General features: G+C 42.5%; 1 protein-coding gene across 1 annotated transcript in view; it reads left to right on the top strand.

The window, feature by feature from the left end:
• The window catches only part of eys (eyes shut homolog), a 296,854-nt gene that overhangs the window by 7,621 nt on the left and 271,455 nt on the right, over positions 1 to 17,778 (top strand). Inside the window, exons 2-5 of the mRNA XM_020046358.3 lie at positions 2,763 to 3,711; positions 5,146 to 5,262; positions 14,112 to 14,308; positions 15,927 to 16,072. Coding sequence (XP_019901917.3) covers positions 2,931 to 3,711; positions 5,146 to 5,262; positions 14,112 to 14,308; positions 15,927 to 16,072 — 1,241 coding nt within the window. The 5' untranslated portion in view covers positions 2,763 to 2,930. The remainder of the gene's footprint in view (positions 1 to 2,762; positions 3,712 to 5,145; positions 5,263 to 14,111; positions 14,309 to 15,926; positions 16,073 to 17,778) is intronic.

Genomic DNA, 17,778 nt, shown 5'->3' with positions numbered 1-17,778 from the left:
TTACTATAGAAGGAATTGGGTGCCATTTGGGACACAAGCCATGCCTTCAGTTGCTGTTCCTCCGTGTTTGTTTGGCAATCAGAAAGCCTCTGATTAAACAATAAACAAAGACTGCCACTATTTAAACACATCTACGCAAATATACTCTTCACTCTGGGTAATTATTGGTCAAACATGTGTTCATTATTTAAAGAAATATTTGTTTAATTTTAGTATTATTGCATTGCACCTAAGTTCATGTATCAAACCAATCTACAGAGTTTCCTGTCTACTGTGTGCGTATAAACGGTAGTAGAGAGACACTGGTCTTCCATTATCCATGGTGCAGGTAGCGTATTAAAGCCATGGTACACCAACTCTAAATAGGAAGTCTTTGTCATAACAACTTTGCATGGTGTCTTTTTCACCAGCCTCCTACTCCACTGTTCTGTGTTCATAAGCTGAGGAGCACAATGGCACCATGCCTGCCTTCCTCCCTGTCTCGGGTCCTGTCCAAAATGGCACCCTGTTCCCGATGTGGTTCACTTCTTTTGACCGGACCCGTAGAGCTCGGGTCAGAAGAGTGTGTTGTGCAGTGTAAGGGATAGTGTGCCATTCTGGACACTCGCCGTATCTGTTTTTTGACTGGCTTCTCAGGGCTTTTCTTTGAACTGCATTCCAGCATCTTTTTTTTTCTCTCAGCCAGGCATGCAGGCTCCAATGTTCCAGCTTGCTTCCTCCTGTCCCTCTAGCGTCCATCTGCTTGCTAACTGATCTGCTGTTGATGAGGGGGCTGCCCTGCCCAGGGCCTGGTGCACGGAGAGGGTCTTTCAGTCTCTCGCTCTCCCTCTCTCCCCCTCTCACTCTCACTCGCTTTCTCCTTTGTCTTTTATTATTTTCATTCTCTTGTCATTCTCTCTGTCTCGTTCTCTATCCTCTCTCAATGCATTTTCTTTTTCTTTTCTTTCCCCTTTCATATTCTTTCTCTGTTTCTTTTTTCTTCTCCGGCTATAATTCTCTTGCTGTCTTTGATCCCAGCTATAATGGGCGGTCTCCCCAACTTGCACCCTTTTCCTTATATTGTACACTAGTTTGGACTTATGCCATGGTCAAATATAACAGCTAGATAAACAGGTACAGACTTGATGAGTCTGTGGAGAGGTTAATGATGAGTGTGATTAGTCTGTTGAGATGTTTATGAGTCTTTAGAGATGTTTCTGATGAGTCTGTTTAGATGTTGTTGATGAGTCTGTAGAAATGTTAATGATGGGTATAGAGTTGTTTGTGATCAGTCTGTGGAGATGTGTATGATTAGTCTGTAGAGGTGTTCATGATGAGTCTGTAGAGAAATATATTGGATTAGTTGGTAGATATGTTTGCGATGAGTCTTCAGAGATGTCTATGATTAGTCTGTAGTGATGTTTTTGATTAGTCTGTAGTGATGTTAATGATGAGTCTGTAGAGAAGCTTAAGATGATTTTATATATGTTTGTGTTGAGTCTGTGGAGTTGCTTTGGATTGGTGTAGAAATGTTTGTCCCGATTGTGTAGAGATGTTTGTGATGAGATTGTAGAAATGTTCGTGATGAGTATAGGCTAGAGATGTTTGTGATAGGTGTAGTAATATTTGCGATGACTCGGTGGAGTCGTTTTTTATGAGTATGTAGAGATAATTGTTCCATTCATTCAGTGCAAAGAGATTATTGCCAAATGGTCCCAAGTATTAACAGTTTGTCTCCAGCTAGCTTCCTTTGTCACACAGGCCTCTATAGAGTTCTCTGCAAAGCATTTGGTCACAATACCCACCCCAATCTCATTCAATTTATCACATCCCCTCGTATTGATACGACTCCTCTACGTACTCAGACTTTTATTATTTATTACTTTATCACCATGCAGTTATTCATATTAGACATTGTGTGTGAACCAGATTTGGGAGTGGGGATTTGCAGTAACAGGGGATTGGATCCCAAATGGCACCCTATTCCCTTAGTAGTACACCACTTTTGGCCATAAGGCACTCATCAGAAGAAGCACACAATGGAGGGAATAGGGTGTCACTTGGAAGTCAGGCACAGCTTGGTATCTCTCTAGCGCCTGCTCTTTTATCTTGAGTACACGGGTTAGAGAAGGGGCCTAAGGGAGAGAGACAACGGCGTCTGGTTTAAATCATCTCATTGGGTTGACACTGTGTGACTGTGTGACTGAAGGATCAGGGGCAAGCGGGAGAGGAGAGTGGGAATATCTTTTCTGACAACGTCACTCGTTGTAAAAGCCTTTAGGAAGCGGGAGGAGATGTGACAGTCATGGTGGTCAGCACCAGTCCAACCTAGTGTTCCATATGACTTAGGATGTGAGTTCAGGTAATATTCTGAAAAAAGCTGTGTCGACTTGACTGACCTTGCATTGATTAACGGACCGATGGAACGTCAAACCAGTGTCCCTAATCACCTGGAACTCCGGGTTGACTAGAAGAACTGCTAAATGTTTTTGAATCATTGCTAAAAGGATTTAAAACCAGGTCTTCTGGCTTTAGAGGATTCTGGGAGGTGCTGGTCGAACGCATGATAACACACTGGTCTCTATACAAATGTAGCCTAGCCTTCAATGCCACTGTTTATTTAAGCTTATTTTATTAGTAATTTAACTACTTGAGTGGATACAGTGTTTAGTGCATATTTGAAGTTTGTACTGTATTTATGTTCCAATGTTTATATTTAATTATTGGGGGTAAATAAGACCATTTAAGTTAGCCATTTTAATTCATACTTGTTTTGTTTTCAGATTGCTGTGTTTCTGTGTGGTTCATGAAGTCTCCTCGGCAGGACCTCTGACAGAAACGCAAAGGATTTGATTCATTCCACTTCCTTCCTGGTCATTCCTAAAAACAATTACACTTTAAAAAAAAAAACTCAGAAGAACTGGACAAAAGCCACCAGGGAAGTGGCCGAAATGAGAAACATGAAGGGTCTATCATTTCACTTGGTTGCTGTAATTATTGCCCATCTCAATGGCGGTGTGGTCATTCGGAGCCAGTCAGTCTGCAGCCGAGCGACCAGTCCACAGTGGCGCTTACAACCACAGACGGTTCAGGTGAGATGGACACTCATGGAAAACACCTGTAACAGTACGGTCCAATGTTGGGGGGATGAAGAGCGGGCCGGGACACCGCCATCCCACTTTTGGCCCGTTACCGACTTACCTCAGATTTGTCCCCTGGAGTTACAGTTCGGTGACAAGCTGTTTATGTCCACCGATGCTACTCTGGGTTTGTATGGTATCAGGATCATCAGTGTGTCCAAAGAGGACTTTGAAAGTTGTTCCACTGCGTCGCAGTCACGAGACCGGTTTGTCTTTACGGATGACATTCTGAATGGTACTAGGCAGGTTGAGCCAAAATGGCTTACTCCGGGCCTTCATTATTTCTTAGCTTCACACGAGGGGGATTCACAGCTCTGCAAGCTGGGCCTTCGTCTCAACGTGTCTGTGAAGGAACAGCGGTGTCAGAGCAGTCCGCTGGTGCGCCTGTGCTCCGGGAACGGGGTTTGTCGGACGGGCTTCTGGGAAAGTGGAGCGTACCGCTGTCAGTGCCTCCGTCATTACTCAGGGAAGTTCTGCGAGAGGTTCCGCACGTGTTTGGACAACCCTTGTGAGGACAGAGCAGTCTGCTTGAGCAACGAGACTGGCCGCGTCCACGCCACGTTCAGGTGTTTCTGCCCTCCGAAGTTTACAGGTGAGCATTCGGACTCCGATATTACCTGTCATGCTTTACCTGTTGGTGCAAATAAAGAAGTGATTTGTAAATCTCAGAGCTTGCAGGGGATTTATTTGACCAGTGTTTCAGCATTAAAGGCCTTCAATCATGGTGTGATTCTTTACAACCAGTACTAATACAGCTAGTTTGCTTTGCTCTGTGGATTCATTCTTAGTACATTGTGAATGAAACCTAATCCACCTAGATATTGTACCTGGAGATATGCCTTGGTTGGAAGGTAATAGGTTGGTAGAGATGAAACAGCCTAATGTTACCCCTGTTTCACTTCCACATACAGTACCTTGTCATTAAAGGATCCTTCATAATTACTCGTTGTTATCTAGCTTGTGTGCCAGTATTTCGAGAAGATACGAGGTCAGTTCCAAACCATCCTGTTTGCTTTGTGGGGCACTTGGGGCTCTGGTTAAAAGAACTGCCATTTGGGACAAAATGTCAGACACAACCATTCATTGAAACAACATTTTCTTCCTGGACTTAATGAATTTTGATCTTCGTAATTATTTGCTCTACCATCAGACAGCTTTCTTAATTGCTTTAATATTCATTGGTTTACCTCCTCCCACACTATATAGTATATATATTTTTTTCTCTGACCATTCCTTTGTCAAAAACTGCTCCCATAATGGCACAGTTAAAAACTACATTATTGATGTCCTATAAATTTGTCTATTTCCAGCAAAGGTAAAATGACAGAAAATTACTTGTAAAACCCCATCTTGTACTTGTATCTCAGAATGATGGATGGCTGTGCTGACCAATCAACAATCTACTCATATCAAGTTGTTGGGGTATGCCCAGACAGTTGCTTTTGGAAGTATTAGATTTTCCTAATAGTTGAAGTAAAGCTACTTCACTCATATTGCAGTTGGAAACACTAAGCTCTTAATGTGTCTGAAAAGACTTAAGGAGCTAACGGTAATGTCAAGTTTCCATCATGACAAATCATCCAAATTAGTCATGCAATGAACAATGTTGTCATTACTGAGTATTTTCCTAAACCTTACCTTTTCTGAAATCACTCCGCAGCTCCCTGTGTTGCCTTTCATTAACTTAATGCATGCACTTTCTTCCATCGAGCACTGTCTTTGCTAATAATTACTTTATTGAGTAAAGGGTGCTTACTGTTACTGGGTTTTGTGGTTCTGCAGCCTAGTTGTCTTAAGATAAATGCTAAATTACTAAAATGTAAACTTACAAATTCAGTGTTGCTTTGGAAATATTCTTCAGTTCTTTCATTTAATTCCTAGCATTTGCTTAGTCAATTACTATTGGTCTCTAATATTTAAAGGGAAAGGAATGACAATAGTTTATCTAATGGGATTTATATGTATATACAGCATAATAAAGCCCAAAATACTTATGGTAACAAAATGTTTTATCCACTCCCCTCAGGTTTGAACTGCTCTGACGTGTTTGGACGAGGTGACTGCTGTAGAGTTTGTCGTAATGGCACCTGTTTTCAGGTTTTCCCTTTGTCCTTCAGATGTGTGTGTGACACTGCACATCCAGGTAAGGTACCATGGCAATCATCAGGGGTAAAGCTTGTTTTGCTAGTTAGGGGAGTATATCCATGTATCACAACAAAACATGCCTCACTACAAAACTTTTTTCCCTCAAAAAACCTACCTACTCAACAAATTGAGCCTAGAAGGATCTTCCGTATGTTCTTCGAGGAACCGCTAAGAAACATCTTTCTTTGAGGGGAACCCTCGCAGGGTTCTTCAATGAACTTTTGAAGGCCCCAGAATGTGAGTGGAGGCCTCATTCCTCACGCAGGCCCTGGTCAAAAGTGCTTCTCTGCATATGGAATAGGGTCCCATTTGTTTGTGACACACGGCTGCTACCACACACCGTTTAGGTGGGTAATGAGTCTCATTTGCTCCAGCGACAGTACAGTGAGGTTAATGGGTGTCACACACAAATGGGTTACAGAAAGTTGTACCCACCAACGCTTCCTGGTTCCTGCCCTGGATAATGGTTTCCAGCACCGCTTCCCAAATGACACACTGCGATACCGTTGACAAGCAATGCACTATGAAGGGAAGAGGGGCCCATTTTTCACGTAGCTAGCCAAAGCCGTGGCTTCATGATGGACTTTCTGCTGTAACAATGTCCAGGTGGCCTTCTAACTTGATTCATTGTTTTGTTTTCTGCTGCAATTTGTCCAGGCAACACTCGTGAAATGTCATAACCGCATAGATGCTGAGTGTGAGCTGTGCCGGCCTGCAGTCCTCGCGGCAGAGGCTTTCAGGCTGATTATTTGGGTGCTTGTATTCTCAAGGTTACCCTTATTTATTTATATAGCCGTCTCAGTAAGCCAGTTATAGAAAAATACCATGATTTTGATTTGTTGAAATAACAGGTTAGGGAAATACAGAAGTGGATAACTTTCCCGAATGTCATAGGGGAGAAAGTTAAAAAAACAGTTCCAGGCAGTGAGATGTCTTTCATTTCTGCAGAGTTCTGCACTAATTGTGTCCCTGGTTGAAACATTATGTAGACATTCCTACTTTTTTTAGAAGCCATGTATCACTTTGTTTTGTAGAGTTGCAAAAAAAAAAATTTACTTCCCTAAAATTCCCAGATTTGCCAGAAATCCTGGTTTATCATATTGAAGAAAAATTTTCGGAAGAAAAATTCATTTGAGACTCTCCTTACCTAGGGTCTGTTAACACTTAACATCTCTCTAGGTTCCGTGAGGAACCTGTAGGCGTCAAAGTATTTTATTTTAATGATATGCATATTATTTAGATGAGATTCCCTTATTCAATCAATTATTTTCTGTTTTGTATTTGTAATTAATTTACAGCAGTTTTTAGATGTGTTTTTCACTTTGACCTTATGGTGTTGTTTTAATGAGTGACAAAAACTCCTAATTTGATTTAATGTTAATCCATTTTTATTGAACGCTGTAACACAATAAAAGGCAGAAAGGTCCAAGGCGGGGTGAATGCTTCCTAGAGCGACTGTATCTACCTGAATACCTGATTTAATCTGAATCGATTGACAGCTTGATCCCGCCCCAGTCAACTGGGAGGCCACAAACAAAACAAGGAGGTAGTTTGGAAAGCTAGAGAGCCTTAGTACCACACCAACACCATGGCAACGCTTCTGTTATATTTTACACACAGCACACCGATAAGACTTTAATGTACCATTCATAGGCATATTATTATGTTCATAATATTCAATACATCTACCCTTTATGTTCATATTCCCCATGTTACACTCTTAAAAAATTGCTGCTAGTTTACATTTTTATGTATACTTTTGCTATATTTGTGCTTTATGTATTTCTTCAGTTCTCACTGTGTAGATGTTGTGTGCCATGTCACAAAGAATTTAATTGTTCAGAATGTCGCCGGTGCATTTGATACAGAAAAAAGACTTGGACTTTTGCCGTTGACTGATTCACTGGTGTGAAAGGCATTGGACAGTTGTTGAAAGTTTAATTTCGATAGACATGACATGTGGCAAACGACCCGGACCCTGGATCTAAAGGGAACAAGAGATCAAAAGGTGTGTTGAAACTAAATTCAACTATTGCCAGAGCAGCGGCTAATCCAAGCCGAAGTGCCACCGTAGAACCTCTGATTAAAGTGTGGGTTTCTGTGTGTGTCAAAGTTATAGAGATGCGCCAAAAGCCTGCAGATGTCAGATTAATCACCTCTACTTTAAGAAGTTTTAAATCAGCAGTTGATGTTGCGACCTATCAGATCAGCTCTGAGAAAGATCCGCTGCTGAAAGGTCCAGTGTGATTGGTCAGGAAGCCTGTAAGTAGAACAGATATCAGAACTGATCGCCCTGCGTCAGCGCCGTCTTTCAGGCGTATATATTGGTAGAATCTCCCTACCGCCGCTTGCTGGGACTCGTCCCATTCCTCCACCGCCGTTTCCTCCATGTCATCCGGGCGGCGTCCCAGATTGCAGCCTGTTCACTTCACAGTGTGCTTCTTTTGACGGGCACTACTTTGGACCAGGGCTTTGAATTATGTACAGAGTAGGGTTCCGTTTGGGACACACGGCGGCCGTCCTCTCATTAATCACCTGGAAGTTAGCAGCTCCACCGCTAGAGCGTCTGCTGGCTCTCGTGTGGAGCCAGGTGGGCCTTCGCAGACCGGCTCACGTGTGCACGGAATAATGAGCCCAAACATCCAGGACGTTTCAAATTAGATTTTCCTTTTGATTTTCCGGCTCTCCTGCGGAAGGCCTCCCGGGGATTCAACTGCGAGGTTTTACTGTCGTCGTAGGGCAAACAGCCCTTCTGGGATACCCGGTCTCCGTTAATTGTTTTCGCAGTTCACTTAACCCCTTGTTTCGGTGGAAGGTTCAGTTATGTCGATTTTCATAGGAGACAGCGTGGGTTAGGTGTGTGTGTATACCGGACCCCTGTTCCGACAAACTGGAACTATGCACTAGCTTTAACATAAGACACATTAACATCCTATCTGTGTGCATTCAGGAACATTAATCAGTATTCATGTAATTTTTCCAATGCTTTATTCTTTAATGTATCCCGTAGAGACATTATACAGATATACAACAGTGTCTAAGCCGTTTAGATCTTAGTGTTACCATTAGTATTTAGTATTGTGTTGGGATTCTCATTAGCCTCTGCCTACGCAGCAGATACTATTCCTGGAGCTGAGAACACAAAGTAAAACATAACGCTTGATCATATACATAATCAGGCAGTATATAGCTCAATAGACCTAAATAAACAGTTAAATACTTTATAGACAATAGTGAGGCACATAACAATCTATGTGTCCCCGTTGTGCCATAAGCTGTTCTTTTATCTGTGTCTTACATCTGTTTTATTAGTGGATTACTTTTTACTCGGAACCTGGCCTCTTTGAGAAGACCTCTAGAAGCATGTTTCATGTGTACCAGCTGCCTAAAAACAGAGGTTGGAACGCAAAAGACCAACATTGAGTTGGTCGATCGCTCCTCCAATCTGGGCTGGGAGAAACTGGCTTGGAAGTCATTGGCGTTAACCCTCTAAGTAGTGGACCAACTAGCAATTTGTCCCTCTCTGTCCCACCTGACCAAACTGCTGGACGGTCATTCGGGTGTGGCAAAAAAGGTGTCTTTACGAATTGTCATGTTTATTAGGGTGTCAAGAAAGCACTCCTACTGTACCTGGAAATTGTCCGCTTTCTTATCCACTACTTACTAAATCTGTATGTTTATGTAATATTACTTGATCACCACATTATTGAACAATAGAGATAGATGAGACTTAGGGGTATACTGAGTTTCAGTTAGGCCTGTTTATTTGTAGTTTGGGCTGTCGCAATTATTGTATAATTGCCCGATCACGATTATTTGAGTCAGATTGCAATTATTTTTAAGACAATTATCTTTTTGCACTAAACATTCCAAAATCGTATGTTCAGCATCTGAATGAGGGATTTTTATGCCAATATTAGAATCGTCTCAACAAATGCCACACAAATGATGTCTGTTTCCATCAGTCTGGATGTCCAGTGCGTGTGTTTCCATCAGTCTGGATTTCCAGCGCGTGTGTTTCCATCAGTCTGGATGTCCAGCGCGTGTGTTTCCATCAGTCTGGATGTCCAGCGCATGTGTTTCCATCAGTCTGGATGTCCAGCGCGTTGTTTCCATCAGTCTGGATGTCCAGCGCGTGTGTTTCCATCAGTCTGGATGTCCAGCGCATGTGTTTCCATCAGTCTGGATGTCCAGCGCGTTGTTTCCATCAGTCTGGATGTCCAGCGCGTGTTTCCATCAGTCAGGATGTCCAGCGTGTGTTTCCATCAGTCAGGATGTCCAGCGCGTGTTTCCATCAGTCATGATGTCCAGCACGTGGGCGCAGAAGAGTGTTTGACAGCTCTGCGTAAAGTTACAGGCACAGATTATTGAATTTATATACTTCTTAATTTCAGTATGTTTAAACCTGGTTTAGAATTGTTGAGCACCAATGCACCGCAATGTCATTATCATTAACAGACAAACGCGTTTCAGTCACTTATTTGTTGCATCAACTCTGATCAACTAGGAATCCTCCTTGTACATTTTTAACTGAATTAATTAACTGAGCATTGAAACACGTTTTGCTACACGAGGAAGGCTATTTCAAATAACTAGGCTATAATATTTGCAGCAGGGCGAGAGGTGAAATGTCGCAATGTCTAGGAAAATATAATTGTCATTGCTTCGCGGTTGCGTCCTGTGAAGAGCAATCGTTAACAACAATGATACATTGGTAGTTCCAAAGCCGAATAGAACTGAGATGGTTCACATTTTGGGTTTGAGCCATATGAAGTGGGTCCGATAATTTTGAGGAGACGGACTGCCGGATTTGCACCAGAAAGTTTGCGCTCAAAAAGTGCAGACACCACAAACTCGCAAACACCAGAAAGAACCATCTCGGGATCCATCATGTTTATTTTTAGGCCTACAATATTATTAGGCTTACACTATAATAGTTACATACAATTTAGGTCACTGGTCAAGGCAGGATCTTCATAGGCATTACCCAAAGTTTGAACTACTGTATACAACAATTAAAGCAATGTATGATCAATGATTACCCACACTGTCTTTGTTAACACAACTTATTTCCAGAATATGCCCCAAATGTAAGTTTTGAATCTAGCAGAATGAGTATAAAACAGATTTTAGGCTTCAAAATCAGTATAACAGGCTTGAGTAGGCAACCTATGCAAAATCCACCTCCAATGGCAAAACCCAAGCTAAACACGCCCAGAAGCCTGTGTATTCATACAGTAAGATTGATGTCCACTGATACTTTCCACAGAGGCTATGACAGTGTCCCGAATTCCATACTGCTCCTTATGTAGCACACTACTTTTGACAATGGCTCAATGGGCTCTGGTCAAAAAATAGTGGACTATTCAGGGAATAGAATGCCGTTCGGGGCACATTCTATCAGAAGCTTCTGGGGAAAAAGAACACCAGAATACTCAGGGGAATTAGCATAGAGGAAAATGCTAAAAGAAAAAGAGTCATAGAGAAAGATAAATGAGTTAACACCTGCTGAAGAACACAAAAATGAAAAGCCAGCACCAGGGAATAAAATCAAATTGTAGTCACCTTGAACCAGCGGTGTGTTCGGTCTAATTTTATCCCACGTGGAGAAGCCAATGTCACCAGCGCAGCGTTTGGTAATAGAAGTGCATAATAGCATGTAACGCCCCTCCAATCCAAGATGCTCTTATCCAAAATGTTTTGCCAAAGTGCCAGATTTCTTCTCCTTCATTCGGGTAACTTCATTGTTGTTTTTACATAACTTTTAACCATGATTTACAGAGTGGAGGAAATACAATTATTCCAATCTCACTGTATCGTTCAATGTATTGTTGAATTATAGCTAACATATCACTATATTGACAAAACAAGTAACACGTCAGCCTAACTTATATAGAACTAATGCAGGAAGGAACATTGCAACAATGATTTTAATGCCATTTAATTTTTTACATATTCATAATGAGACCTTGTGAAAGTGATTCCTTCTAATAGGATATTATACTTGTACCCTCAGCTCTGGGCTCATTTTATTTCATACTCAAGACATTTTGATAGTTCTGAACACTTCTTTCAGTCAATTGTGATGTTGAAGATGTTTTTGGCACTCAGCCAGCTGATTTCCTTTATCTCTACTGTAATAATTTATTCAGTAGCTTGTCATATTTGTTCTGAGGTCTCCCCTGGTAGAATGGGAATGATGACATGTGCTCCGCGGAACATGACTTACACTGCGTGATATCTGTCTATCTTTGGTCTTGGTGCTTGAAAAGATTTCAGACATATAATATCAGAAATAATATAATAAAGAGCTGCACAATGGACACCCAGGGTTTGACAGAATCTGTCTAGAACAATGGACCAATGAGGAGGTCATTCATGCCGTGTTATCTGCTCGTTTCAATGTCTTTCTATTCATTTGGACCAAACAACAGGAAGCAACAAATAATGCAGGTTCTTTAAGAATACTTAAAAGATTAATGTACAAAGGACTCCCTGCCAATTATGTAATAGAAAAACAGCAACTTTAAATACACTGGAGAAGGTTAAACCAGAAAGCACAAAAAGCAATGACGAGGACAAATGGAGATTACTAACCTCACTTCTCAGTTATGTGGGGCACATCCAGCACTTATTTTGTGACATTGTGCCTGTGACATTTTGCCACCCCCTTCCATCTTTTCACATGACTAGATCTTCTTTGTGAGCTATTCTGATTAATAAACCCTTCTGATATGTCAATATATCAATTAGTGAGAACAAGGTCGTAATTGGGCTTCCTGCTGTAAACGTCCAATGAATGGTGTTCATCCTCGACAAATAAACATGCATCAGTCATTCCGGTCTAGGATTCAGACTGTCACACAGAGAAGCAGGAGCACATTCACGGACAGGTTGCACTTGTAAAGCCCAAAGTTGGAGGCAACGGGAGCATTAGAGGGAGTGAACTCAGATTTGGTCTGTCAGTGAAACTGCAGCCACTTGAGAAACGTCATTAGGAGGGCCAATCTGCCAGAATTACCATGCGTCCGTTTCACTACGAGTCAACACAGGAAATATGTGAGGGGTTCAGTGGATGGTTTGCCTGCTTGAGAAACTCACCCTGCTCTCTTTTACGGTGAGATTAAAGGACCGACCTCCTTCTCTGGAAGTTTCTCTGGGGTTCTCTGGTGTTGTCGCAGCTCGTGCCTAATCGGCGTGGAGTTCAGATTCACTTTTGACTTCTGACACGCAAGACAGGAGACGATGCACTATCCGAAGGCATCCCAAATGACACCGTATTCCCTGTGGCGCACTACACGGCGCTGGTCAAAACGTAGTGCACTGTAAAGCGAACAACATGGTGCCGTTTGGGAGGAAGCCACAGTGTAATGTAGGGAGAGAGCACCATGGACAAGTCTGTGAATCCTGAAATAGCAGTTGATTATTTGCAATTCCAGTCAAGGTGAGAGCAATGAAACCTCTGGGCCTGCTATTCACATGATGGGAAAACATGTACAGGATAGTCAAGGATTCTGTGTGTCCACCTAAACCCAACAAAATGAGGCAATGACAGTGCTTGTGCTCTCAAGTGAGTGATTCATGCGATAAAATGTTCTTCACACAGTCATGTGAAAAAGTAAGTGCACCCCCTGGAAAGTAGCATTTCTTATATTTGGGCATATGGATATGGTATCTTAGATTAGATTAAAATGTATTGTCATTGAACAGTACTGATGAATAAAGGTGACCTAATTCATCAAATGCCTAATTTATTCATCAAAAATAAACAGAAATGCATTTTCATAGTGCAGGAAAAATAAGTTACCCTTTTTGATCGAAATAACTTCTGGCATGGCCCAGTTCAAGTCCCCCCCCACAGTATTATGGACATCTGAGCTTTCTTTCTGCCATTCCAGAACCATCCATTTCTTATTTCTGAGCCATCTTGTTGTATTTTTGCTTGTGTGTTTTGGGTCTTTCTTTTGTTGCAAAATCCAAGTTCGGTTCAGCTTTTTGCCAGATGGCCTCTCATTCTCCACAAATTTCTTTGGTACAATGTGGAATTCATGGTTGAATCACTTGTGGCACGTTGTTCAAGTGTTGAGGCAGCAAAGCAGCCCCACAGGGTTAGTGTGAAGTTGTTCTGTTAAAGTCTTTGGTGTCTGGCATTGCGGCCACGTGGCTACACGTTTGACCGCCTGTCCAGAGTAAATTGTTCCAGTAGTTTGGGTCTTTACCCAGGTGGTGCCTGGCAGTTTTATTTTGCAGTTGATTTGGATTACCTTCATCAAAGAATTTGATTGGAATTCATCCCAAAAAATCTATATCTCCAGAAATGTGAAGGAAAAGAGAACTTTCCGGGGGATGTGCTGGATTTTGTACATGATGGGAAAGCATATGGCTTATTTCTATGATCAGAGATACTGTGTAATCACTGTTTGGTTTATGTTGTTATTATTTAGTTGTTTTAATAATTATCCATCTCATTAAAATATTTTTTGTAACATTTCCTAGCAAGAATAAAGTGAATCATTTTCTTGTGGTGTTTGCCCTGTTCATCCTTGTCATATGACAGGATGAACAAGGGCAGCAACTGGGGTTCAAACTGTGTGACATTGGCAGAGAGACTGTTTTCAAGTGACTATAGAATTAGATAAACAGTTCGCTGAAGAAATTGCTACTGTTTTATCTCGACACAAACAGACTGACTTGAAGTTCCAGAATATCAGTTATCACAAGCTCTTTCTCGTTCTTCTCAAGCCCTGACCTTCCGGTCTGAGAACTGTCACACGTCAAATATAAATTGGAAATTCAAAGTGTCACGGGGGTCCTGGGCAATAACCGAATCTTCATCTTCCTCTACAGGTCTTCCCTGCGGCACCTCTTGTGATCCCAACCCATGCAGGAACGGCAGAGTGTGCAGAGAGAGTTCGGAGAACGCCAGCGGATATGTCTGTGCTTGTCCGGAGGGATTCACTGGCCCCCGCTGTGAAACTCCCGTCGACAACAACTGCTTGTCGTACGAGTGTCAGCGGGAACTTGCATGCTCCTCGAAGGAACATGTGAGAACTCCTCGTCCCCAATGGCAACTTATGCCTTACATGATGCCTGACATTGGTCAAACCCTTGGGGCTCTGGTGGAATGTAGTCCACAATGCAGGGATGCGTTGGCATTTGGGACTCATTCCATTGCTCCGTCTTTTACTTTTCCCTTCTCTTGAGCCCTCCTCTGCCTCTAAGGACCTGATTAATACGAAGTGCCCGATGCAAATTAATATGCTAGTCTTTGAAGCAGATCAAGTGGTGTCATTTGAAGGGTTGGAAAAAAACAATGAGTATTTCTGCCTTCAGTGTAGGGAGTTGGCACCGCTCCGGGACGATAGAGGAAACGATAGGGTGTAAGTGATGTCGCTGGCTACCCCTGGTGGCCATTTTGATTAGATTGAAATGAACTATACCCTATTTTAAGAGGGCAAATTTAGATTGCACATATGAAAGGGGCCTTTCTTATTTTACTGTGAGGCGCCTATCTGTCCGTCTGCCACAGTCCATTAGGAATTCCAGGCCCTTTCTTTATTAAATGCTACAGTGGTACAGGACAAGGGTTTTAATCATGAGCTGCTAAGTGACAATATTTCCTCTGTTATTAATGGCGGTACACACGGGAGAAGTGTATCAAGACAGATAATAGTTTTTTTGTGACCTTTATTTTTGACTTAATTAGGAAAGTTGCCACACATTGTCTGCTGACTGATTACTTCACATAGGAATACTCTGTGACATTTTAAGTCGGGTGTTGCATGAGGCCTCCCTCTGCAGTCATAACACTTTCATGAGTTTCTGCGGCGTCATTCATAACAACCTTCATAACAGGTCCATGGCACTGGGAGCCCAGCTGGACATGAATCAACCAGATCGATTTTGTCTGAGTCTCGTCTCTATCCAAGGGACTTCACCTGCATGAGAAATTAACTTGTCTCCCAACCCGAGAGCCTCTTTGGCTTGAAGCCACTGTGAAGGGGTTAATACTGGCATGGTCTCTGATTAGGGATCCTGGTTTTCCAGACGGTCTGGGTCAGATGGCTCAGTATCATTAAGATCACAGCGTATAATGCATGTTTCTTAGCATCCATTTTGCTTGATTTGATCATTTTTTATTTAAGTGCTGTGCACATATTTAGCATTTCAAAAGTGGCCCGTTTCCCGTAAAACGTGCCCTCAACGCTACCCACTCCACCGGGGTCCGGCTAACTCTGGTCGGTGTTCAGGCCAGTGTTCAGGCCGCATGGGCTTCCACCTCTCAACGCGCGTGCAGGCTGAACGCAAAACAAAATGACATTTAACAAATGAACTGCGTGTTTAATAACACTCGCACAAAGCAGAGCTCTCACCTTTAAAGAAACAACACACTCCTCTCAGTATGTGCGCGTGTCACTGCAGCGGCCCCTCGTACTCCTTCACTGTCTCTCCCTTTGAGGCAGAGTGATCCGTCTCTCCAACAACACTGTCTTTATCGCTTCGTCTCTAATCACAGACTGTTTTCTCAAGATGGTTTATTTATCACTTGGTGTGTGTGTGTGTGTGTGTGTGTGTGTGTGTGTGTGTGTGTACACACGTGTGTAATTGCCATTTGCGCGTGTGTGTGTGTGTGTGTGTGTGTGTGTGTGCGCGTGCGAGCAGATTTCTCCTGAGTGTGTTGCCTCAGCCAGGCTCTGTGAAGATGACCCCACCGGCCCACTGTGTGGCAGACAGCGCGGCCCGTGTGACCCTTCACCCTGCCTTAACAACGCCAGCTGCTCGGTCCGGGGGGAGGACTTTGTGTGCAGGTGAGGCATATATAGGTCTGCTGTTGCTGTCTTGGTTGAGCATTAGCTCTTGTAAAAGAACAGGTTTTTATTACTTGGTTTTTTGCTCACCTTTGTTTAACCGGGTCAGCCGACTGAGAACCAGTTCTCTCGTTTTATAGTGACAGCCCTGCCAGAGGCAAAACAATTGCAAGACAAGACTTAATTACACGGGTTTAATGTCGAGTACATGGACTTAGTCAAGAGATCAATAAATTACCACCAGTCGGGTTACCACATCGGTGATGCACATGTTCAGCTAGATGAGGTGCTGTATTGCTCCTCATATGAGGTGACTTACATATGGATGAGGTGCTTAGCAGGAGCAATGATCAGGCAGCAGCTCAGCAAAGTGTGTTATTTTCGAGGAGTAAGGAGTGATAAAAGTGTCTAGTTTGAGGGAGTCTTGCAGCGAGGTAGAGTTTCCCAGACCATGAAGATCAACGCGCTGAGTAATCTAGGGGTTGGTTCTCGGGACTGTCCGGACAGTATGTGTGGTAAACACGTGAGTAAACTACATTTCAGCGACTGAGGTGAAAAACATACGGTGCATTCAGGAGGTGCACAGCTACTGTCAGCGCTGACAGCTGGTTCAGATAAAAGCCTCTTCTGCTGTACTACCACTGTGTTTGTCTAATAAGCCAAGTATGGACATGAAACACCTTCCAGAATAGCTCTTTATATTCCTTCCTGTACCTCAGGTCTATGGAAACTGTGTTTTTTTTTTTATGCTACTACTAGGATCCAAAATAAAACTAACATTTACTGGCTTTGAATGGCTTCACAGTGATCACGACACGACCGATGGCAACCGATAACACTTTATTATAGACACTCACCTTTGAGGACTGGTGGATTTTAGCAGTGAGGATTTCTCAGGGGACATGAATGGTAAATATCAGCCCAGTCAATTAATTCAAATGGCTTCTCTTCTGAGTCATGTAGCAGTTTAAATTTTCTTTTTTAACAGAGCGTGTTGGGGAAAAAAAGTGCTGTTAAATAAGAACACAATTGAACGTTTAATTCGACTTTGGAGCCACCTCTCTTTTTTTGCAGGTCGGTGGAGTATTAAATGAGAATGACCTGATGATCATATGGGATTTGGACAAGACAGTGACAGAGTGTTTGGGTGACTGATCTCCTGCTGGGAGGGGAATGGACAGATAATGGCACAGAAAAACGGCCACACAGGAACAACTGCTCAGCGCGCGCGTGTGTGTGTCTGTGTGTGTTAATATACATAACAGTGTAAACTAGCAGCACTTTGTAGAGTTATTGAACATTATAGATTCAAACGAGTGCAATAAGCTTGTGAATGGTGGCATAGCACACTACAACTTTATAGTGAGAATTAAGAAGAAGAGGGAATATTTGCATTATATAACCCTTCTCAGAAGTTCCAAATAATAGACTAGTTCAGTCCTCCGGTGGCACTGACTGTCCCATTGATGAACATATTGAATAGAGGTGATGCATTAAAAGTGAGCTTCTGCCAATAGTTTTATCTCTTAAGAAAGACAATTTAAACGGTGCTGTTCGCTGAACAGAGGATCGCATTATGTCAAAATGTAATTCCTATTAACTTCATAGGCCGGTCTATGATCTCTGTGGAACCTATGGGCATACAGCCTAAAGATTTATCATGTGACTTTCATCTTGTGTTACCAGATAAAAACCTCCAGTCACAA

The sequence above is a fragment of the Esox lucius genome, chromosome 5 (genome assembly GCF_011004845.1).
Source record: "Esox lucius isolate fEsoLuc1 chromosome 5, fEsoLuc1.pri, whole genome shotgun sequence".
Lineage (NCBI taxonomy): Eukaryota > Metazoa > Chordata > Actinopteri > Esociformes > Esocidae > Esox > Esox lucius.
This window is presented reverse-complemented; position numbering and strand designations above follow the sequence as displayed.